A 26,477-nucleotide genomic window follows, 5' to 3' on the forward strand; every position below is an offset into this window, starting at 1 on the left:
TAAAAGAAGTAACTTTTATGGTAATGGATTTTCATTATATACTTCTTTTTATTCTCCATTAACTTCATATTGTCAGAATTGTGCAGTATTTTATGATACTGAACACCTTCATATTGCACACACATGCACGACATGTGTACACAATATTATTTTCTTAGTATTTTTTCTTTCTTAGTTGTGCAAATCCGAATTACATGAGTTATGTCATGGGTCTAAAACTTGATTACACGCAGCAAACTGTACAGCGATTGCAACTAAATTTCCAACTGCAATAAAATTCTTCCTACTGCACTCAAAATGAAATTAACATAATATTGCAAGCTCATGCGGTCCCAATGCTATGCAACACAAAAAATGAAACATAATAAAGTAGTGGTCACTTTGCCCCAAAACAATGAATCACCAAACCACAAATAGTGTGGATAACTGCCAAGAGATGTTAAGATAAATCTACCAAGAAAACTGTAGTCATGGCTGTTCTTGAAAGCATTAACGTATTGATCTGATCATTCATTCGTTTGGGGCCCCGAGTGGCCGGTGGTCTAAAGCGCTCTCCGTTACGGATCACTGCCATCTCACCTCTGTCTGCGTGGGTTTGAGTCTCGGATTCAGCCAATGTGGGTATGTGAGAAAGCTTGCCAGTAGCTTCTCGTGGGTTGGTGGTTCTTTTTGGGGTTTTCCCGGGTTCTTCCTCCACCATTAATACTGGCCGCCATGTATAGCCTATCGTGTGCTGAAAAATGGCGTTAAACCCTACAACAACAACAACAACAATTCATTTGTTTAATGTCTTTAGTAGAAAACGGAGCTTATGGCATTGTGACTATTTAAATATTGAACTATCATTCAAAACCGGTGAGTTATCATATCACAGAATGACATGACATTGTTTAAGCATGAATATTAGTTTTGGAAAAATTATCTTGCATATTAGTATGCGCAAATATGATTCAGTCCAATATTATGTGATGTTTAGAAACAAACTTAATGTTGGAGATCATAACCATAAAGTACTATCGAAATATAATTGTGGGGTCTTAACTAAAACCTGCATGTTGGTACAGCATCAGAATCATAATGTACTATGGCAAAACAAACCAGCCTTAACAAAAAAACATATGTTGAGGTCAGCAAACTCAGCCAATAAAACCAAAATGAATAATTTTTTAAAACAACAAATGTCAAGGAAAAACATTAGAAATTTTCCCCTAAATGTGTAGGCTACTTTTGGAAAAATCAATTATTATAACTATTATAAAAATATTACAGGAAAATACAAAAATTTTAAGGAAAACATAAAGGAAAAAAAGAAATATAGGAGACTTAAATTCTTAGCCCAAATTTAAAAATCAGAATGTATTCAAAGAATTGCCTTGAACTCTTAAATTTCATGCTAACACATTTCAAAGATACTGCAAAGCTGATTATTACCAATGGCATTCTGACATGTGTTTCAGTTGAGCTGTAATGAGACTGTGGCATGGGCAACATATGTTGTGGGGTGTTCATCTGCTGTGGTGAAGTTGTGTACATGCCCTGACCTGGCTGAGGATATACCACTGGGTAGCTTGGTGTCTGCATGTTGGGCTGACTGGGGTAGCTTGGTGACTGTACACTGGGCTGTCTTGGGTAGCTTGGTGACTGTATGCTGGGCTGTCTGGGGTAGCTTAATGACTGTATGCTGTGTGGTCTTGGGTAGCTTGTTGGCTGTATGCTGGGCTGACTGGGGTAGCTTGGTGGTTGTATTCCGGGCTGACTGGGGTAGCTTGATGGCTGTATGCTAGGCTTAATTGGATAACTTGTCTGAAAAAAAAACAAAAGATATAAGAAGAAGCAGAAAATTCTTTTAATGTTGAAAACAATGAAAATTGATTTTCCAGATAGCTGCATACTGGGTGGATAGAGAGAGTATGGCTCAAACACACAAATATCATGCTGAACAGACAAAATGCTAACCAAAAAGAAATATACTTTCTTTGTCTTTTGTTAAATTTTGTCCATAATTCATATACATATATATGTAGTTGTCTGCATATAACTGCACAGATAGCACAATCCAAGCTCACAGTGCTAGTGAAAATGAAATATTACAAAACATGCTGATAAAACCTGGACATAACTTTACAATAATACCTGCCAAATAAATGTGAACATTAAGTCATAACAAATAAAAGACAAAAAATAAAAATGTAAGATTCTAAAATGGAACATAAAAATATAAAACATAAATTCCTGAAATTATTGGATCATTTTTTATATATAACAAGAATGTGCTTTACTCTCAATGGACAGTCCAAATCAATATTTGGAATATTCCTTTAGGAAATGGTTGACAAAAGTACAGCTTTGCTGCTTGGTATGTCCTTTCATTACTGGCAATACCAATATGTCTAAATAACTAACATTTGAGACTACTTTTTCCAGATGTTATGAACAAATCAAGTTTCTATGATTCATGGTTTGTCAATTTTAAGGTGTGGCAATACTTTCAGTATAGAAATGGAATACAACATGTTGTTAATTGTGAGTTTTGAGAGGTGCATATATAGTTCAAAGATCCAATTGTGACTAATTTCTGAGGTAAAAAAGAAAGCCTTGTCATGCAAATGGATTCAGATGATGCCATTGCATGTTGTTCTTGCAGGTGACTGTGGTACAACGAGAGGGTTTATCCAGCAACTGGCTTGAGATGATGCCATTGGGTGTTGTTATAGCAGGTGCTTGTGGTAAAATAAGAGGCTTTATCAGGTGACTGGCTTGAGATGATACCATTGGGTGTTGCAATAGCAGGTGCTTGTGGTAAAATGAGAGGCTTTATCCAGTAACTGGCTTATGATGTTGCCATTGGGTGTTGTTATAGCAGGTGCTTGTGGTAAAATGAGAGGCTTTATCCAGTAACTGGCTTGAGATGATGCCATTGGGTGTTGTTATAGCAGGTGCCTGTGGTAAAATGAGAGGCTTTATCCAGTAACTGGCTTGAGATGATGCCATTGGGTGTTGTTATAGCAGGTGCCTGTGGTAAAACGAGAGGCTTTATCCAGTAACTGGCTTGAAATGATGCCATTGGGTGTTGTTATAGCAGCTGCAGACTTGTCTAAATCTTTTGAACTATTGGTATACAGGAAAGATTGACCAAGATAGGAGGCTGTGATTACAATGAAGAAAAAATGAGGAGATTAGTAGAAAATCATTTGTAATGAAAGATAGCACATATTATTGGTAGGGGAGTAAAATCCAAGGCAGCAAGTTCAGAGTAAAGAATTTTGTAGTATTAGTAAGATTGAATTTGCTACTTTTAGAATAGGATGAATTTATATTCCAGAAAGATGAATGAATTTAGGTTCCAACTTCAGATGCAGGGTTAGACAGATTCCAATCAATCAAGGTTTGGTATTATGGCTAAAAGACAATTTCATATACATATAGCCTCCCGCGTCTACCCAGAGTCCCAGTGTGGATTTCGAGCCGGCAGGTCAACTGTAGACATGATCTTCTCACTACGTCAGCTGCGCGAGCAGCGGATGCCCCTCTACATTGCCTTCATAGACCTGATGAAGGCGTTTGACATGGTTAGTCGGAGTGGACTCTTCAGACTCCTGCAGAAGATCAGCTGCCCCCCACGTCTGCTTGCTGTCATTATGTCGTTCCACGAGAACATGCACAGCACAGTGTGCTTCAATGGCGCAACATCTGAAGCATTCCCAGTCATTAGCGGAGTCAAACAAGGCTGTGTCCTTGCACCGACGCTCTTTGCCATCTTCTTCTCCATGCTTCTCCAGTACGCATTCAAGGACTGCAGCGAGGGAGTGTACATCCATACCAGGGCTGACGGCAAGCTGTTCAACATCGCCCATCTCCGTGCTAAGACTAAAGTCACAGAGGTACTCATCCGTGAATTGCTCTTTGCTGACGATGCAGCCTTGACATCACACACGGAAGATGGACTTCAGCAGCTGGTATGCTGCCTCTCCCATGCATGTAAGGAATTTGGACTGACCATCTGTTTGAAGAAAACGAATGTCATGGCACAGGACACAGACTCCCCTCCCTCTGTCTCCATCGATGGGTACAATTTGGAAGTTGTCGAGAACTTCACATACCTCGGGTCTAACATCTCCAGCTCACTCTCCATTGATTCTGAGGTGGGCGGCAGGATTCCCAAGGCAGCAGCAGTGATGGCCAGACTTAACCAGAGGGTCTGGAACAACCCCAACCTCACAGAGAAGACCAAACTGCGTGTCTACCAAGCGTGCGTGCTCAGCTCACTTCTCTACAGCAGCAAAACATGGACCACCTATGCAAAACACGAGAGGAAACTCAACAGCTTCCACCTGAGATGTCTGCGGTGCATTCTGCACATCCAGTGGCAGGACAAAGTACCCAACACAGAGGTTCTAGAACGCACCAACATGAACAGCATGTTCTCCATACTCAGCGAGAGGCGCCTTCGCTGGCTCGGCCATGTCAAGAGAATGGACCCAGGTCGCATTCCCAAGGACCTGTTATATGGGGAGTTAGCAGAAGGTGCACGACCAACTGGACGACCACATCTGCGCTACAAAGATGTTTGCAAGAAGGATATGAAGACAGCAAATATCAATGTCAACGACTGGGAGAGCTGTGCAAACAACCGTTCCAGCTGGCATCTAGCTGTCAGGCAGGGAGTTCAAAATGCAGAGGAAAAGAGAAGAATAAAGCAAGCTGAAAAGAGAGCTAAAAAGAAGGATAAGCAAAAGCGTACTTTGGAGCTATGCCATCGTCTCCCGTATATGGACGGATGCCAAAAAGAAGAAGATATACAGGGTTAAATGAACAGATGTTAGCTTTGTATTATAATAAAGTGACAATTCGTTCATCAAAGTGGGTGTTTATTTGCCTCAGTGCAGAGGTCATCTGATTGGGACTTTCTAACTGACTGCAATGTCCAAAGTCCTGATACTGTATCTATTCAAGCTGATTCACACACAATCGAACTATAGCCAAATTTAGATCTTATGAAAGTCATCAATATGGCCGTTCATACATAATGCACTCACTGCCCATGGATTCAAGACAATATCAGTCTCCATGGAGATTAACAACAACTGAGTGCCACAGTGTGTAATGACAGTAAGGATTAAAAGTGTACTGGTGGTAGAACTGAGAGACAAAACAATGAATCTTTACCTGATTTTCAAAAAGCAAATAGAAAACTAAAATGTCAAATAAAATGTACAAAATGTAGCAATGTTGGCAAAGGGGCCAGTGTTCTTATATAAAGATTTAAAACAAGACAGGAATTCGCATTGTTTGACCCAAGGTAATGCTGAATCAACTCAGTGATGAGATTCATAATGGTTGCCATAGTTTGGTAGCAGACTGGCATCGTCTGTATAAACATGAAAGTTCTTCTCACCACAATGCTTGGTAGAATTCTTTTAAGTGGATTTTTATGTTAATTAATGTCAGTTACACCTGATTACAGAAAGACGACACTGCTTCAAAATGGAAATCCTTTACTCCATGATATTCTTTGATAAAACTGGCTGTAATAGGTGCATTTTCTATTAGAAAGTCACAATCATGATAGCTAATGGATGATGTCATGCAGTTGACAAGGCATGATACATGCCAGAAGACAGGTGCAGGTCTATACTATAGGTTCAAATGGCCTTATTGCCAGATGAGTGTTGACAGGTGACATCACACAGTTGACAAGGCATGATGCATACCAGATGACAGGTGCAGGTCGATACTATAGGTTCAAATGGCCTTACTGCCAGATGAGTGTTGACAGGTGACATCACACAGTTGACAAGGCATGATGCATGCCTGGTGACTGGTACAGGTCTGTACTACAGGTTCAAATGGCTTTATTGCCAGATGAGCTAAAGCCTTTGACCATAACCTTAATGCACTTGACGATGCCACCAATGCCACAACAAGGGAAAAATAACTTCCACGTGTTGTTTTACCTCTACAACAGGCTTGAAAAAAATGCTAAAGGACAGTCTCATGATAATGCATGTAGCTTTTTAAGAAATGGAAGTTCTAAATCCTCAGATTTTACACTAAATATCTAGACAGTTGGAGAAAGCTAAATGCATAAGGGTCCTAATCTCTTTCAGTTGTATGTTTAACAGTTGAATCTGAGCATTATACACATAGCAATCATTGTTTACAATACCCACTTACATGAACTGCAAAGCACCTGCATCAATTTATATCAATTATACATGGGTGAATATATTGTCTTCTCAATAAATGTACAGTAAAACCTGGTATTGGTCACCTCTACTAAGTGAGAACATCTGTCATGTATGACCCAAATCAGTATGCATAATTATATGGAATTTCTGATATAAATGAACCATCTTGAACAACCACACAGTGATTCTCAACTGCAGTAATGACTTTAGTCAACACTTTCAAACACTAGTTTTAATGACTGAATCACAATACATGATATAACATCACTAGCCTTTTTGTAACTGTTTGTAACCATAATCCCTTAAATGGGTCACGTCTGCAGGCAGAGTGCAGATTGTTGTGAATTCAGATGGAGAAAAAGAAGGAAAAAGTTGAGCCTGTTAAGTCTGGCTGCCTTTAAACAACAGGTAGTGACAGAGGCCATAATCCAACTGAATGTGTATGTCACTACCTCCATCGTAGTGCTAGATTCATGTAAACTAAACATCCATTCACTACTTCCATTATGGAGCCAAAGCCATGTTATTATCCCCATTATGATGATCCAGACCATCCTTAAAAAAAATATTCATGGACATAAATATTTCATATGTTTATATTGTTTGTTTGTTGTGAAAACCTGTAAAATGCGAATAACATCAAACAAACTTTTTCTCTTGGTTTTTAGGTCTTTTTTCAAGTTCATATGTTTTATACTCAGTTAATATGTGTTGTTTTGGGTGACTGAGGTCGTTATCTGTGTCTCTTGATAATGAATGGCATTTTATGGTCAAGTTAATTTTATAGTCATTGTAAAGGTCTCCATTATTTCTTTCTACAGTTATTAATATCCACACACCACGCCAAATGTGCCACAGTAACAGATCTCATAACCTGTCTACTGCAAATGTGTCAGTTACATCGTTTGTTTATCGACTTAATCCATTTCTTGTCGGGATAAATTAACTCCCTGACTTGAATTACGGTTTTAAGAATCAAATCCAAAAATATTCCAAGAATAATACATCAATTAAATTTTAGGAGTAATTAATGAAATGTTCTAATGAATTCAAGTACAAGTCCCGACAAAAAATCCAAAATGGAAGGTGACAATGTATACTGTAGTCAGTATAGTGCTGATGTTTACAGTCCTTTGTGAACCACAGAAAATAATATTCTAGTGTTTGAATTCCAAATAAAATTTAAACAAATATATTTGTCCAAAAATTCTGTACAAGCACTCAAACATTTCCAGGAAAAAGCATTAATCATTTAGAATCCAAATAATTTGAATAAAAATTAAAATGTAAATCCAAACTGTCAGAACAAAATGAACACCTTACGTTCCAGTGTTTAGAAGCCCAACTGCTGAATTTCTCTATAAACAAGGGTCATACAGTAACTTGAGACACAAAACAGATTCCTGGATGAGGGTCATGTCATCACATTCTAGAATGGTTTGTAAGGTATCTACAAGTCTAATGGCACGTAGTCCAGTACTGCCTGGATTTCACGATTATCATTCACACATTAAAAATGATTTTTAAAAAAGAAGTTGTTTACTTGATTCTCAATCAAGGCCAAGAACAAGGTCAGCATAAGATACAAAGTTTGGTGTTTATAACTAACAATCAGATCAAACTAATTTCTGGAAAATATCAAATTCCTAGTAAACAAAATTACATTACTTTGACATATAATGAAATTCAAAATAAAAATATTTTAAAACTTACAAACAATTAAATTAAATCAAATATACATAACAACTGAAAAGTATATTGAACAACAAAAAGGATGTAATTACAGACAGCAACATAATACAGTATCCACAACTAATAAAATTGGAGTAAATTTCCTGCCATTCACAGTATACTGATATATTTTGATGTGCTCTACATACTTCATTCTTCTGCACCTTCCCTTCATTCTGCCACTTATCATCCTTCTCTTCCTGTGGGAATTTTCTGGCATCAACCTCTGCCTGATTAAGACTCAAGTTTTTCTGTACTAACAAGTTTTCATTTTTCTCCTGGATTATGCTCTGTCCTGGGCCATCCTTGTCCTTGTGTCTGCCCTGCAGCTACAAGTTGAAAATAATTTACATTTGTAACAATTTACAATAGCCATAAAATTCTAGGGCATATCAAAGTAAAGAATTACAATTGCCAATAGCAAATTACTGTTGTGTGAGTACCAAGTGCCTTGCAGTGTTGACACTGCTCAAATATCCTCTAGAAGATACTGCAAGTTCTGAATATTTCTGGACACTGTTTATTTTCCAATACCATAAATTATGTGCTAAAAATAATATAATAAGCACTTATCCCTCAACAACTTGCACCCTGATAACTTGCACACCCGCTTATAACATGGGCTCAGTGGTGGAACCTACATTTTTACCAGAAAGTACAAACAGTTTTACCCCTATTTGTTAACAAGAAGACACGATCAACTGTAACCTTGATATATCGCTCGTTTTATCATCAAATTCTGTTAATATGACCTGGAAATTTTAAACAATATCATAAAATTATAAACTTTTATTAAGAAGTCATGTATTTTGTTCAAATTTCTTTCCAAACAACATTCTTGATACACTGTATAAAACAGTATGCAATGAAATTTTGATCAATGACAATGTCACTATCACCTAGTTGAAGCAGCGCTTTAATAAATAAATATCAATTAAATCAGTTGTTGTTCTTTTTATCAAGTGAAATGCACATTTTAGCTATATCTTTTAGTTTGGTTTAAGTGTAATGATAATAAATACAATATGCCCTGTTGTATTTAAATGGGAAATATGTCAATCTAATTAAGTGCAGGCGGTGTTTTTATACCTAATTTGTGTAAGTATTTGTTATATTGTTGCATTGAATTAAAAGCTGATCCCCGTGTACTATCACATCAATTGCGTCTTTTGAATCAGATAAATTGGGTGGCCAAATTGAAAAGTTAAAGGGCATGCAAACCCAACCTGTATAAGAGCTAGCAACTCCGGTCTAGTGTCAGGTCAACTCATTTCAAGTGATCAATCACTGATAAACTTTTTTGGGTGAACATAATATAATTAAACTACCTTAATTTAGCATACTCATTCACAAATGTGATCAATGATAGCAAGACAACCCAGTGAAATGAATACTTGAAGATGTAAAATTTTGTTTCACAGATACATTTTATTAATGAACTTCAAGTTTAAGATTTTGTAGTTAATTTGTAATTTCTGAGTTGGCACTTGGAGATTTCCTCACAGATGAGAAGTTTCACTATTACTTGCAAAGAAATCATTGCATCAATATTTTATTATAGAACAATTTTTTAAAAATTACTTTCAATGATGATGGCTGTTTTACAAACTAAATGCTACATCTTTTTTAATAAAAGGAAACATGTTTGATTGTGAATTTGAATCAGAAACTAGTTTGGTTCCCTGCTTAGTATGCTCCTTTTATTGCATTCCACAAGAGTAGAGAACAAGGCAGGGAGCAGATGGATCAGGGAACCAGACTACTCAACAATAACATAAAGTAGTGATGTAATAAACAATATTTTCATGTACACATGAAAGTTGTGGAAACCAGTTAGAATAATACAGATGATCTGTCAGTGATTGGATGTTTTGAAAATAAAGGTCATTTCTACATAAAAGCAAATAACTTTGTTAGGAAAAGCACTTTTAAATTATTGACAATTATTCCCAAAGCGATTTTAAAATGAGTATTCAACCATTAAACAGACCAGATCACCACACCCACACACAGTTTTCTGTCCAGCAAGGATGGTATCATGTCATATTGTTATGGAGGTCCCTTTATAATTTGTGCCCTCACATATAATGTTGTCTATGTTTTTGGACCCCATTGTGTGTGAGTTATCAAGGGAGAGGTTTAATATGAAGAAGTCAGCAGTCTATCGAGCCATACACAGTAAAACACAACATCAAAGTATCACAGTAAAAATTATTTCGTTCTGGAGTAAATTCCCTCACTCAGTTTCAGCCATTCAAATTGTCAATAGCTTCATTGAAATTCTCAGGTGAAAAGCCTTGAAATTCAGCATCACTGCAATCAACATTATCCATGTCCTGTAACAACTTTCCAATTTGAATCGGTGCATTTTCATTGCCACTCAGATGGACACTTGTACCACACATGATGGAAGACTTTATTTTCAGTGTATGCTTTCCTTTCCATTAATGTGTCCCATTAAACAATGGTCCATTTTTGCAGTGGCTTAATCTGTCCAGTACTGCTTTAATCCTTTGCCATGCTGCATCCATCTGGAGGCTTAACTGCCTAATTAAATAATTTGGCATCCCTTTCGAGTTTACTTCTTCTGCAATAATATTCTTTTCAGTGGTATATGTGTTGTGGACACTGGATGGGTATTGGGTATATTTATTTCAGCACGCTGTGGATGAAATGGTTGTTTACCATGGCAACCAAATCCAGCCCAGAATGTGTAAAAATAATCACAAAATTATATATTTTTCAGCATTCATTTATGTTAAGTTTACTACCTTCTTGACAATTGAGTCACATTTTCAATTTTTCAAATTTAATTGAGAGCAGCAAGATATTCTAATTATTTGACATTAATTGTCCAAGTTCCACCTACAAGTAATTTAGGCACAACATGTGTTTTGTTTTCAGTACAGTGGTAAGATTCAACACTAAAGGTCAAGTTTTGGTTGTATATTCTGCCTTTATATTTTTCTTGAATATACTCACATGTTCTTAAACATCTAAAATATAAAAAGGTATGTTGGTATAACATTTAATTTGTAGAAATTTATACCAAACAGCTCAGTCACTATTAAAAACAATTAAACCATGCAGTGATAATATTAAGGTAATAAAGATGAATTTATACCACATCTCCAAATATACGAAAGCCAATATTCAAGTTCAAAAGAAACTGAAAGAAAACTGAAGAATTACAAACAATTCATAAAAGCATGAAAATAAAAGTAGCATAATCAATCTTATATATGTATGTATGTATGTATGTATGTATGTATGTATGTATGTATACACACACACACATATGCATGTACTTAGTACTGCATTATTTTGATTCAGACACAAGGAATATACAACAATTACCACTTATAATGAACCAAGCTCTTGTATCCTAAGATGATAATTTAATCAAGAAAACCAAGATCAGTTAAAAATAAATTCAATGATTTTTATGCTGTTGCAAACTTTAAATAGGTCTAAATTATTGTATAATAATCATGCATTTGTTGTTTTACAAGCAAGCATATTTTATGGTGAACAATTTAACTTTACATACAGAAGAACCACATTAAAATTTATTGAACAATCCTCAAAATCCATGTGTGCTCCTCTTTTAAATATATTATTAATAAAAACCGCATTTCAATCCATCAACTGTACAAAATAAATTTGCTATTTAACTCAACACACTTTAAGTATGTCATTCCATTTGGTATTTCTGTACACAGTATTTGACAATCTTGCTGTTGTGTAGAAGATTTTTTTATATATAAATCATTTAAATGCATGTGTACTTAAGATGTTAGAAAGCAGTACAACCCAAGTTCTAAAACCTTGTCATCAGTACTAGTGATTAACAGGGCATATAAGTGCATAAATTGGCAACTATAAATATTAATTAAAAGCTTGAAGTCAAAAATATGTTTTGGGTACAAGCCTCTAACTGTTGTTGCTTAATGACTGCCTATCATATATTTATTTCTATTCTCAATAAAAAGTAAATCCATTTATTTCTTAAAATATCTCCAAAATCATGATTCTGAAATCATTTTATTATTATTGTTTCTTATTTAAACAACATTAAGTGTTTGTGGGGTAGACTTCTATACTTACTGATTATACAGCCAATGATGAAAAGTGGAGTGTGCGATTAAAAATAGGGCAGATGGTTAAAAGTGGAGTGTAAGGTTACAACACAAATGACTACATTATAAAGTTATGGCTTTACAACATGAATGGCTACATTATAAAGTTATGGCTTTACAACATGAATGCCTACATTATAAAGTCATGGCTTTACAACATGAATGGCTACATTATAAAGTCATGGCTTTACAACATGAATGGCTACATTATAAAGTCATGGCTTTACAACATGAATGGCTACATTATAAAGTTATGGCTTTACAACATGAATGGCTACATTATAAAGTTATGGCTTTAAAACATGAATGGCTACATGATAAAGTCATGGCTTTACAACATGAATGGCTACATTATAAAGTTATGGCTTTACAACATGAATGGCTACATTATAAAGTTATGGCTTTACAACATGAATGGCTACATTATAAAGTCATGGCTTTACAACATGAATGGCTACATTATAAAGTCATGGCTTTACAACATGAATGGCTACATGATAAAGTCATGGCTTTACAACATGAATGGCTACATTATAAAGTTATGGCTTTACAACATGAATGGCTACATTATAAAGTCATGGCTTTACAACATGAATGGCTACATTATAAAGTCATGGCTTTACAACATGAATGGCTACATGATAAAGTCATGGCTTTACAACATGAATGGCTACATTATAAAGTCATGGCTTTACAACATGAATGGCTACATTATCAAGTTATGGCTTTACAACATGAATGGCTACATTATCAAGTTATGGCTTTAAAACATGAATGGCTACATGATAAAGTCATGGCTTTACAACATGAATGCCTACATTATAAAGTTATGGCTTTACAACATGAATGGCTACATTATAAAGTCATGGCTTTACAACATGAATGGCTACATTATAAAGTCATGGCTTTACAACATGAATGGCTACATGATAAAGTCATGGCTTTACAACATGAATGGCTACATTATAAAGTCATGGCTTTACAACATGAATGGCTACATTATAAAATTATGGCTTTACAACATGAATGGCTACATTATAAAGTCATGGCTTTACAACATGAATGGCTACATGATAAAGTCATGGCTTTACAACATGAATGGCTACATGATAAAGTCATGGCTTTACAACATGAATGGCTACATTATAAAGTCATGGCTTTACAACATGAATGGCTACATTATAAAGTCATGGCTTTACAACATGAATGGCTACATGATAAAGTCATGGCTTTACAACATGAATGGCTACATTATAAAGTCATGGCTTTACAACATGAATGGCTACATGATAAAGTCATGGCTTTACAACATGAATGGCTACATTATAAAGTCATGGCTTTACAACATGAATGGCTACATGATAAAGTCATGGCTTTACAACATGAATGGCTACATTATAAAGTTATGGCTTTACAACATGAATGACTACATTATAAAGTCATGGCTTTACAACATGAATAGCTACATGATAAATCCATGGCTTTACAACATGAATGGCTACATTATAAAGTCATGGCTTTACAACATGAATGGCTACATTATAAAGTTATGGCTTTACAACATGAATGGCTACATTATAAAGTCATGGCTTTACAACATGAATGTCTACATGATAAAGTCATGGCTTTACAACATGAATGGCTACATTATAAAGTCATGGCTTTACAACATGAATGGCTACATTATAAAGTTATGGCTTTACAACATGAATGGCTACATTATAAAGTCATGGCTTTACAACATGAATGGCTACATGATAAATCCATGGCTTTACAACATGAATGGCTACATTATAAAGTCATGGCTTTACAACATGAATGGCTACATTATAAAGTTATGGCTTTACAACATGAATGGCTAGCTACATTATAAAGTCATGGCTTTACAACATGAATGCCTACATTATAAAGTCATGGCTTTACAACATGAATGCCTACATTATAAAGTCATGGCTTTACAACATGAATGGCTACATGATAAAGTCATGGCTTTACAACATGAATGGCTACATGATAAAGTCATGGCTTTACAACATGAATGGCTACATTATAAAGTCATGGCTTTACAACATGAATGGCTACATGATAAAGTCATGGCTTTACAACATGAATGGCTACATGATAAAGTCATGGCTTTACAACATGAATGGCTACATCATAAAGTCATGGCTTTGCAACATGAATGGCTACATCATAAAGTCATGGCTTTACAACATGAATGGCTACATCATAAAGTCATGGCTTTACAACATGAATGGCTACATCATAAAGTCATGGCTTTACAACATGAATGGCTACATGATAAAGTCATGGCTTTACAACATGAATGGCTACATTATAAAGTTATGGCTTTACAACATGAATGGCTACATTATAAAGTCATGGCTTTACAACATGAATGGCTACATTATAAAGTCATGGCTTTACAACATGAATGGCTACATGATAAAGTCATGGCTTTACAACATGAATGGCTACATTATAAAGTCATGGCTTTACAACATGAATGGCTACATTATCAAGTTATGGCTTTACAACATGAATGGCTACATTATCAAGTTATGGCTTTAAAACATGAATGGCTACATGATAAAGTCATGGCTTTACAACATGAATGCCTACATTATAAAGTTATGGCTTTACAACATGAATGGCTACATTATAAAGTCATGGCTTTACAACATGAATGGCTACATTATAAAGTCATGGCTTTACAACATGAATGGCTACATGATAAAGTCATGGCTTTACAACATGAATGGCTACATTATAAAGTCATGGCTTTACAACATGAATGGCTACATTATAAAATTATGGCTTTACAACATGAATGGCTACATTATAAAGTCATGGCTTTACAACATGAATGGCTACATGATAAAGTCATGGCTTTACAACATGAATGGCTACATGATAAAGTCATGGCTTTACAACATGAATGGCTACATTATAAAGTCATGGCTTTACAACATGAATGGCTACATTATAAAGTCATGGCTTTACAACATGAATGGCTACATGATAAAGTCATGGCTTTACAACATGAATGGCTACATTATAAAGTCATGGCTTTACAACATGAATGGCTACATGATAAAGTCATGGCTTTACAACATGAATGGCTACATTATAAAGTCATGGCTTTACAACATGAATGGCTACATGATAAAGTCATGGCTTTACAACATGAATGGCTACATTATAAAGTTATGGCTTTACAACATGAATGACTACATTATAAAGTCATGGCTTTACAACATGAATAGCTACATGATAAATCCATGGCTTTACAACATGAATGGCTACATTATAAAGTCATGGCTTTACAACATGAATGGCTACATTATAAAGTTATGGCTTTACAACATGAATGGCTACATTATAAAGTCATGGCTTTACAACATGAATGTCTACATGATAAAGTCATGGCTTTACAACATGAATGGCTACATTATAAAGTCATGGCTTTACAACATGAATGGCTACATTATAAAGTTATGGCTTTACAACATGAATGGCTACATTATAAAGTCATGGCTTTACAACATGAATGGCTACATGATAAATCCATGGCTTTACAACATGAATGGCTACATTATAAAGTCATGGCTTTACAACATGAATGGCTACATTATAAAGTTATGGCTTTACAACATGAATGGCTAGCTACATTATAAAGTCATGGCTTTACAACATGAATGCCTACATTATAAAGTCATGGCTTTACAACATGAATGCCTACATTATAAAGTCATGGCTTTACAACATGAATGGCTACATGATAAAGTCATGGCTTTACAACATGAATGGCTACATGATAAAGTCATGGCTTTACAACATGAATGGCTACATTATAAAGTCATGGCTTTACAACATGAATGGCTACATGATAAAGTCATGGCTTTACAACATGAATGGCTACATGATAAAGTCATGGCTTTACAACATGAATGGCTACATCATAAAGTCATGGCTTTGCAACATGAATGGCTACATCATAAAGTCATGGCTTTACAACATGAATGGCTACATCATAAAGTCATGGCTTTACAACATGAATGGCTACATCATAAAGTCATGGCTTTACAACATGAATGGCTACATCATAAAGTCATGGCTTTACAACATGAATGGCTACATCATAAAGTCATGGCTTTACAACATGAATGGCTACATCATAAAGTCATGGCTTTACAACATGAATGGCAACATCATAAAGTCATGGCTTTACAACATGAATGGCTACATCATAAAGTCATGGCTTTACAACATGAATGGCTACATCATAAAGTCATGGCTTTACAACATGAATGGCTACATCATAAAGTCATGGCTTTACAACATGAATGGCTACATCATAAAGTCATGGCTTTACAACATGAATGGCTACATCATAAATTTATGGCTTTACAACATGAATGGCTACATGATAAAGTCATGGCTTTACAACATGAATGGCTACATGATAAAGTCATGGCTTTACAACATGAATGCCTACATGATAAAGTCATGGCTTTACAACATGAATGCCTACATGATAAAGTCATGGCTTTACAACATGAATGCCTACATTATAAAGTCATGGCTTTACAACATGAATGGCTACATTATAAAGTCATGGCTTTACAACATGAATGGCTACATTATAAAGTCATGGCTTTACAACATGAATGCCTACATGATAAAGTCATGGCTTTACAACATGAATGGCTACATGATAAAGTCATGGCTTTACAACATGAATGGCTACATTATAAAGTTATGGCTTTACAACATGAATGGCTACATTATAAAGTCATGGCTTTACAATATGAATGACTACATTATAAAGTTATGGCTTTACAACATGAATGGCTACATGATAAAGTCATGGCTTTACAATATGAATGACTACATTATAAAGTCATGGCTTTAAAACATGAATGGCTACATTATAAAGTCATGGCTTTACAACATGAATGGCTACATTATAAAGTCATGGCTTTACAACATGAATGGCTACATTATAAAGTCATGGCTTTACAACATGAATGGCTACATGATAAAGTCATGGCTTTACAACATGAATGGCTACATTATAAAGTCATGGCTTTACAATATGAATGACTACATTATAAAGTTATGGCTTTACAACATGAATGGCTACATGATAAAGTCATGGCTTTACAATATGAATGACTACATTATAAAGTTATGGCTTTACAACATGAATGGCTACATTATAAAGTCATGGCTTTACAACATGAATGGCTACATGATAAAGTCATGGCTTTACAACATGAATGGCTACATTATAAAGTTATGGCTTTACAACATGAATGGCTACATTATAAAGTCATGGCTTTACAATATGAATGACTACATTATAAAGTTATGGCTTTACAACATGAATGGCTACATGATAAAGTCATGGCTTTACAACATGAATGGCTACATGATAAAGTTATGGCTTTACAACATGAATGGCTACATCATAAAGTCATGGCTTTACAACATGAATGGCTACATCATAAAGTCATGGCTTTACAACATGAATGGCTACATCATAAAGTCATGGCTTTACAACATGAATGGCTACATCATAAAGTCATGGCTTTACAACACGAATGGCTACATGATAAAGTCATGGCTTTACAACATGAATGGCTACATTATAAAGTCATGGCTTTACAACACGAATGGCTACATGATAAAGTCATGGCTTTACAACATGAATGGCTACATCATAAAGTCATGGCTTTACAACATGAATGGCTACATCATAAAGTCATGGCTTTACAACATGAATGGCTACATCATAAAGTCATGGCTTTACAACATGAATGGCTACATCATAAATTTATGGCTTTACAACATGAATGGCTACATGATAAAGTCATGGCTTTACAACATGAATGGCTACATGATAAAGTCATGGCTTTACAACATGAATGCCTACATGATAAAGTCATGGCTTTACAACATGAATGCCTACATGATAAAGTCATGGCTTTACAACATGAATGCCTACATTATAAAGTCATGGCTTTACAACATGAATGGCTACATTATAAAGTCATGGCTTTACAACATGAATGGCTACATTATAAAGTCATGGCTTTACAACATGAATGGCTACATTATAAAGTCATGGCTTTACAACATGAATGGCTACATTATAAAGTCATGGCTTTACAACATGAATGGCTACATTTACTGGATGTATGGCTATATTCTGGTAGGGGGACATATTACAAACACAATAAAAACTGGCAAACAAAGTCTGTTCTTCATTTGCTACCTATATGTGAATATGTAAAATTTTATCTTTTTAACTTCAATTTTGTTGTTCATGTGATCCTTTTTGTCCCCTGGTTGTTTTCAGACAACAAAAAAATGAAGTCCTTGAATATGATTTCAGGCATCAATATAAAATATTTTTTGCTGGCCAGCAGAAATTACAGTGAGCAGAATATTCCAGTGTTTTATGTTTACCATTTACAAATTAAATGGACTGTGAAATAATCTGGTATTTTTAATAAATCAATGTATAGTCTTTGTTCAAAATATACAGAAGTATATGCTGCTAGTCTTTCATTGTAACTTAACATCTAGTGAAAATGTGTGAAACTATCTTTGAAAAACAACTATCTTGGAAAGACAATTCTCTTGGAAAGACAACAAGTTATGAAAAACTACTATCTTAAAAAGACAACTATCTCTGAAAGACAACTAGTTATGACAAACAACTACCTTTGCAAGACAACTATCTCTGAAAGACAGCTATCTTTGAAAGATAACTAGTTATGAAAAACAACTATCTTTGAAAGACAACAATCTTTGAAAGACAACTCCTTATGAAAAACAACTATCTTTGAAAGACAATTATCTTTGAAAGATCATTAGTTTTGAAAGACAACTATCTTTGAAAGACAACTATCTTTTAAGTTCCTCATTCTAAAGCTTACCAATTGACCAAGAAGTCTTGATGGACAGATGCCAATAGCATTCTCAACACCCAACTTATAAAACAAAAACTTAAAAGTAAGGTACATGCAGTTCTTTTTTACTGGCATTTTCTACATACTTCATTGTTCTGATCCTCTTCCACTTCCACCTCTACCTCATCACCTTCAGCCTCTTCCTGTGTGGATTTTCTAGCATCAACTTCCACAAGATTTAGACTGGTGTCCTTCTGTATTGACAAAATTTCATTATTCTCCTGGTTTGTGCTCTGCCCAGAGCCATCATTATCCTGGTGACTGTTTTGTGGCTGCAAACCAAAAACAATTTACATTTGTAAAAATCTATGTAAATAAGGAAAACATTTCAAGGTATATTCATTGCATGTACTAGGCAGTCTTCATATACTGTTGAAATACCTTACAGAAAACAGCACAGTGTATGTCTATTAAATTAATATCATTACACAAGCATTAGCAAACTGCTGTTGTGTGGTAATAACATCACTTTTCATACTCCCTCTATCATGGCCGTTACATGCATTGGTAGATTTTGTATACTATACCAGTCAACATATTGTAAAAAATATAAAAAAATAAAAGCTTCAGGATTATAATACAACAAGGTATAGTCTGTTATTCAAACTCTACAGAATTATACCCTGATCTTCTGGTAAATTTCACTATATGTTTTGGTTTGGTTTGGTTGTTTTAGAGCATAATTACATGAGCTAGTCATTTAGAGCTCAAGGAAATGGACTAAATGGCTTTGTCCAAGAAGACATAAAGCTAGCTGACCCAGGATGAAGTTTATCTTCTCAGAATAAAAATAAGGTACACACAGTTTTCTGCATACTTGTTTGTTATGACGCATTCTACATACATCAATTTTCTCTAGCTCCTCCTTTTTTTCTTCCTCCTCTGCCCCTTCCTTCTCCTGTTGCTGTGGGGATTTTTTAGCATCATCTTTTACTTGAATTAGAATGTTGTCTTTCTGTATTGCAATGTTCTCATGTTTATTCTGGCTAATGTACCACAGAGAGCCATCCTTACCTTGGCTGCTGCTTTGAACCTGACAGGTCAAAACAATTTACATTTGTAAAAATTCACAATAGTTATGCATAGAATTCTAGGGCATATTAATTGACTGTATAAAGCATAATCTATATATACACCCCATAAATATCAGAAGACATTGTATTTCTAGTTAAAATTATTGCGACTGCTTGTGTGGGACACAAAGTGTTGTGTAAGACAAAAAGTGGTGTTGTGTGAGACAATAAGTGTTGTTATGTGAGACAATAAGTGTTGTTATGTGAGACAAAAAGTGATGTAATGAAATCAGTGTTCACACACCACCTACACCATAAGTGCTTTTCATGGTTTGTATCTTTAATTTTAAACTCATGTAAGACTGCATATTTGAAATCCTGCCACATTTGGAATGCACAGTAAATCAAGAATACCTAGAATGTTTTGGTGTACACAGGCTATTCAGGAAAATGTACTAAATTTTGGTTACACTGTCAAGTCAGGAGCACTTACATGTAGCCTGTATGTGTACATAGGCAGGTCTGGAATACCTGGCATGTTTGGGTTACACCATCAAGTCAAGAATACCTGGCATGTATACAAGGCTCAGATAAACAGTATTCTCTTTACACACAAGGATGATTACTGAAGTTGTTCAGTGCAGAAAAATTATTCTCTTCAAAAACAAGCATGAATATTAAAGTTGTTCAATGCATTAACATTATTCTTTTCACACAAAAAATTATACCTATGTATCAACATTCAAAGACAACAATAAATAAATGCCAATATTTGATTGTACTAACAGCTCTAGAGTATTATATAATGTCAAATAATATCTGATATTTTTAACAAAAATTGTCTAGATTATTAACACTGAAGAGAGCATTTCAAGAACTGATTTACTTTGACACTATTAACATGGAAGAGAGCATTTTAAGAACTGATTTACTTTGACACTATTAACATGGAAGAGAGCATTTTAAGAACTGATTTACTTTGACACTATTTAGATGGAAGAGATCACTTCAAGAACTGATTTACTTTGACACTATTAAGATGGAAGAGAGCATTTCAAGAACTGATTTACTTTGACACTATTAAGATGGAAGAGAGCATTTCAAGAACTGATTTACGTTGACATTATTAAGATGGAAGAGAGCATTTCAAGAACTGATTTACTTTGACACTATTAAGATGGAAGAGAGCATTTCAAGAACTGATTTACTTTGACACTATTTAGATGGAAGAGAGCATTTCAAGAACTGATTTACTTTGACACTATTAGGATGGAAGAGAGCATTTCAAGAACTGATTTACTTTGACACTATTAAGATGGAAGAGAGCATTTCAAGAACTGATTTACTTTGACACTATTAAGATGGAAGAGAGCATTTCAAGAACTGATTTACTTTGACACTATTAGGATGGAAGAGAGCATTTCAAGAACTGATTTACTTTGACACTATTAAGATGGAAGAGAGCATTTCAAGAACTGATTTACTTTGACACTATTAGGATGGAAGAGAGCATTTCAAGAACTGATTTACTTTGACACTGTTAAGATGGAAGAGAGCATTTCAAGAACTGATTTACTTTGACACTATTAAGATGGAAGAGAGCATTTCAAGAACTGATTTACTTTGACACTATTAAGATGGAAGAGAGCATTTCAAGAACTGATTTACTTTGACACTATTAGGATGGAAGAGAGCATTTCAAGAACTGATTTACTTTGACACTATTAGGATGGAAGAGAGCATTTCAAGAACTGATTTACTTTGACACTATTAAGATGGAAGAGAGCATTGTAAGAACTGATTTACTTTGACACTATTAAGATCCTGGGAAGAGAGCATTTCAAGAACTGATTTACTTTGACACTATTAGGATGGAAGAGAGCATTTCAAGAACTGATTTACTTTGACACTATTAGGATGGAAGAGAGCATTTCAAGAACTGATTTACTTTGACACTATTAAGATGGAAGAGAGCATTTCAAGAACTGATTTACTTTGACACTATTAAGATGGAAGAGAGCATTGTAAGAACTGATTTACTTTGACACTATTAAGATCCTGGGAAGAGAGCATTTCAAGAACTGATTTACTTTGACACTATTAGGATGGAAGAGAGCATTTCAAGAACTGATTTACTTTGACACTATTAAGATGGAAGAGAGCATTTCAAGAACTGATTTACTTTGACACTATTATGATGGAAGAGAGCATTTTAAGAACTGATTTACTTTGACACTATTAAGATGGAAGAGAGCATTTCAAGAACTGATTTACTTTGACACTATTAGGATGGAAGAGAGCATTTCAAGAACTGATTTACTTTGACACTATTAAGATGGAAGAGAGCATTTCAAGAACTGATTTACTTTGACACTATTAGGATGGAAGAGAGCATTTCAAGAACTGATTTACTTTGACACTATTAGGATGGAAGAGAGCATTTCAAGAACTGATTTACTTTGACACTATTAGGATGGAAGAGAGCATTTCAAGAACTGATTTACTTTGACACTATTAGGATGGAAGAGAGCATTTCAAGAACTGATTTACTTTGACACTATTAAGATGGAAGAGAGCATTTCAAGAACTGATTTATTTTGACACTATTAAGATGGAAGAGAGCATTTCAAGAACTGATTTACTTTGACACTATTAAGATGGAAGAGCATTTCAAGAACTGATTTACTTTGACACTATTAAGATGGAAGAAAGCATTTCAAGAACTGATTTACTTTGACACTATTAAGATGGAAGAGCATTTCAAGAACTGATTTACTTTGACACTGTTAAGATGGAAGAGAGCATTTCAAGAACTGATTTACTTTGACACTATTAAGATGGAAGAGAGCATTTCAAGAACTGATTTACTTTGACACTATTAGGATGGAAGAGAGCATTTCAAGAACTGATTTACTTTGACACTGTTAAGATGGAAGAGAGCATTTCAAGAACTGATTTACTTTGACACTATTAAGATGGAAGAGAGCATTTCAAGAACTGATTTACTTTGACACTATTAAGATGGAAGAGATCATTTCAAGAACTGATTTACTTTGACACTATTTAGATGGAAGAGAGCATTTCAAGAACTGATTTACTTTGACACTATTAAGATGGAAGAGAGCATTTCAAGAACTTATTTACTTTGACACTATTAAGATGGAAGAGAGCATTTCAAGAACTGATTTACTTTGACACTGTTAAGATGGAAGAGAGCATTTCAAGAACTGATTTACTTTGACACTATTAAGATGGAAGAGAGCATTTCAAGAACTGATTTACTTTGACACTATTAGGATGGAAGAGAGCATTTCAAGAACTGATTTACTTTGACACTGTTAAGATGGAAGAGAGCATTTCAAGAACTGATTTACTTTGACACTATTAAGATGGAAGAGAGCATTTCAAGAACTGATTTACTTTGACACTATTAGGATGGAAGAGAGCATTTCAAGAACTGATTTACTTTGACACTATTAAGATGGAAGAGAGCATTTCAAGAACTGATTTACTTTGACACTATTAAGATGGAAGAGAGCATTGTAAGAACTGATTTACTTTGACACTATTAAGATCCTGGGAAGAGAGCATTTCAAGAACTGATTTACTTTGACACTATTAGGATGGAAGAGAGCATTTCAAGAACTGATTTACTTTGACACTATTAAGATGGAAGAGAGCATTTCAAGAACTGATTTACTTTGACACTATTAAGATGGAAGAGAGCATTTCAAGAACTGATTTACTTTGACACTATTAAGATGGAAGAGAGCATTTCAAGAACTGATTTACTTTGACACTATTAAGATGGAAGAGAGCATTTCAAGAACTTATTTACTTTGACACTATTAAGATGGAAGAGAGCATTTCAAGAACTGATTTACTTTGACACTATTAAGATGGAAGAGCATTTCAAGAACTGATTTACTTTGACACTATTTAGATGGAAGAGATCATTTCAAGAACTTATTTACTTTGACACTATTAAGATGGAAGAGAGCATTTCAAGAACTGATTTACTTTGACACTATTAAGATGGAAGAGCATTTCAAGAACTGATTTACTTTGACACTATTAAGATGGAAGAGATCATTTCAAGAACTGATTTACTTTGACACTATTAAGATGGAAGAGATCATTTCAAGAACTGATTTACTTTGACACTATTTAGATGGAAGAGAGCATTTCAAGAATTGATTTACTTTGACACTATTTAGATGGAAGAGAGCATTTCAAGAATTGATTTACTTTGACATTATTAAGATGGAAGAGAGCATTTCAAGAACTGATTTACTTTGACACTATTAAGATGGAAGAGATCATTTCAAGAACTGATTTACTTTGACACTATTTAGATGGAAGAGAGCATTTCAAGAATTGATTTACTTTGACATTATTAAGATGGAAGAGAGCATTTCAAGAACTGATTTACTTTGACACTATTAAGATGGAAGAGAGCATTTCAAGAACTGATTTACTTTGACACTATTAGGATGGAAGAGAGCATTTCAAGAACTGATTTACTTTGACACTATTAAGATGGAAGAAAGCATTTCAAGAACTGATTTACTTTGACACTATTAGGATGGAAGAGAGCATTTCAAGAACTGATTTACTTTGACACTATTAAGATGGAAGAGAGCATTTCAAGAACTTATTTACTTTGACACTATTAAGATGGAAGAGATCATTTCAAGAACTTATTTACTTTGACACTATTAAGATGGAAGAGAGCATTTCAAGAACTGATTTACTTTGACACTGTTAAGATGGAAGAGAGCATTTCAAGAACTGATTTACTTTGACACTATTAAGATGGAAGAGAGCATTTCAAGAACTGATTTACTTTGACACTATTAAGATGGAAAGAGCATTTCAAGAACTGATTTACTTTGACACTATTAAGATGGAAGAGAGCATTTCAAGAACTGATTTACTTTGACACTATTAAGATGGAAGAGATCATTTCAAGAACTTATTTACTTTGACACTATTAAGATGGAAGAGAGCATTTCAAGAACTGATTTACTTTGACACTATTAAGATGGAAGAGAGCATTTCAAGAACTGATTTACTTTGACACTATTAAGATGGAAGAGAGCATTTCAAGAACTGATTTACTTTGACACTATTAAGATGGAAGAAAACATTTCAAGAACTGATTTACTTTGACACTATTAGGATGGAAAGAGAGCATTTCAAGAACTGATTTACTTTGACACTTTTAAGATGGAAGAGAGCATTTCAAGAACTGATTTACTTTGACACTATTAAGATGGAAAGAGCATTTCAAGAACTGATTTACTTTGACACTATTAAGATGGAAGAGAGCATTTCAAGAACTTATTTACTTTGACACTATTAAGATGGAAGAGATCATTTCAAGAACTTATTTACTTTGACACTATTAAGATGGAAGAGAGCATTTCAAGAACTGATTTACTTTGACACTATTAAGATGGAAGAAAGCATTTCAAGAACTGATTTACTTTGACACTATTAGGATGGAAGAGAGCATTTCAAGAACTGATTTACTTTGACACTATTAAGATGGAAGAGAGCATTTCAAGAACTGATTTACTTTGACACTATTAGGATGGAAGAGAGCATTTCAAGAACTGATTTACTTTGACACTATTAAGATGGAAGAAAGCATTTCAAGAACTGATTTACTTTGACACTATTAAGATGGAAGAGAGCATTTCAAGAACTGATTTACTTTGACACTATTAAGATGGAAGAGAGCATTTCAAGAACTGATTTACTTTGACACTATTAAGATGGAAGAGAGCATTTCAAGAACTGATTTACTTTGACACTATTAAGATGGAAGAAAGCATTTCAAGAACTGATTTACTTTGACACTATTAGGATGGAAAGAGAGCATTTCAAGAACTGATTTACTTTGACACTATTAAGATGGAAGAGAGCATTTCAAGAACTGATTTACTTTGACACTATTAAGATGGAAAGAGCATTTCAAGAACTGATTTACTTTGACACTATTAAGATGGAAGAGAGCATTTCAAGAACTTATTTACTTTGACACTATTAAGATGGAAGAGATCATTTCAAGAACTTATTTACTTTGACACTATTAAGATGGAAGAGAGCATTTCAAGAACTGATTTACTTTGACACTATTTAGATGGAAGAAAGCATTTCAAGAACTGATTTACTTTGACACTATTAGGATGGAAGAGAGCATTTCAAGAACTGATTTACTTTGACACTATTAAGATGGAAGAGAGCATTTCAAGAACTGATTTACTTTGACACTATTAGGATGGAAGAGAGCATTTCAAGAACTGATTTACTTTGACACTATTAAGATGGAAGAAAGCATTTCAAGAACTGATTTACTTTGACACTATTAAGATGGAAGAGAGCATTTCAAGAACTGATTTACTTTGACACTATTAAGAT

At 34.4% G+C, this 26,477-nt stretch overlaps 1 protein-coding gene across 12 annotated transcripts in view; it reads right to left on the minus strand.

Annotated features, from left to right (window-relative positions):
• Nucleotides 1-26,477, minus strand: part of LOC149774502 (uncharacterized) — a 127,584-nt gene that overhangs the window by 16,602 nt on the left and 84,505 nt on the right. For 11 of the 12 annotated variants that reach the window (XM_089945241.1, XM_089945240.1, XM_089945243.1 and 8 more), the window contains 4 exons: nt 19,883-20,071; nt 19,125-19,310; nt 8,069-8,248; nt 1,432-1,803 (listed from right to left, as the gene is read on the minus strand). In XM_089945241.1, coding sequence (XP_089801367.1) covers nt 1,432-1,803; nt 8,069-8,248; nt 19,125-19,310; nt 19,883-20,071 — 927 coding nt within the window. The remainder of the gene's footprint in view (nt 1-1,431; nt 1,804-8,068; nt 8,249-19,124; nt 19,311-19,882; nt 20,072-26,477) is intronic. The other variant, XM_089945250.1, reaches the window with a different exon arrangement.

This window comes from Sinohyriopsis cumingii, unplaced genomic scaffold, assembly GCF_028554795.1.
Source record: "Sinohyriopsis cumingii isolate HCF-2022 unplaced genomic scaffold, ASM2855479v2 utg000229l, whole genome shotgun sequence".
NCBI lineage: Eukaryota > Metazoa > Mollusca > Bivalvia > Unionida > Unionidae > Sinohyriopsis > Sinohyriopsis cumingii.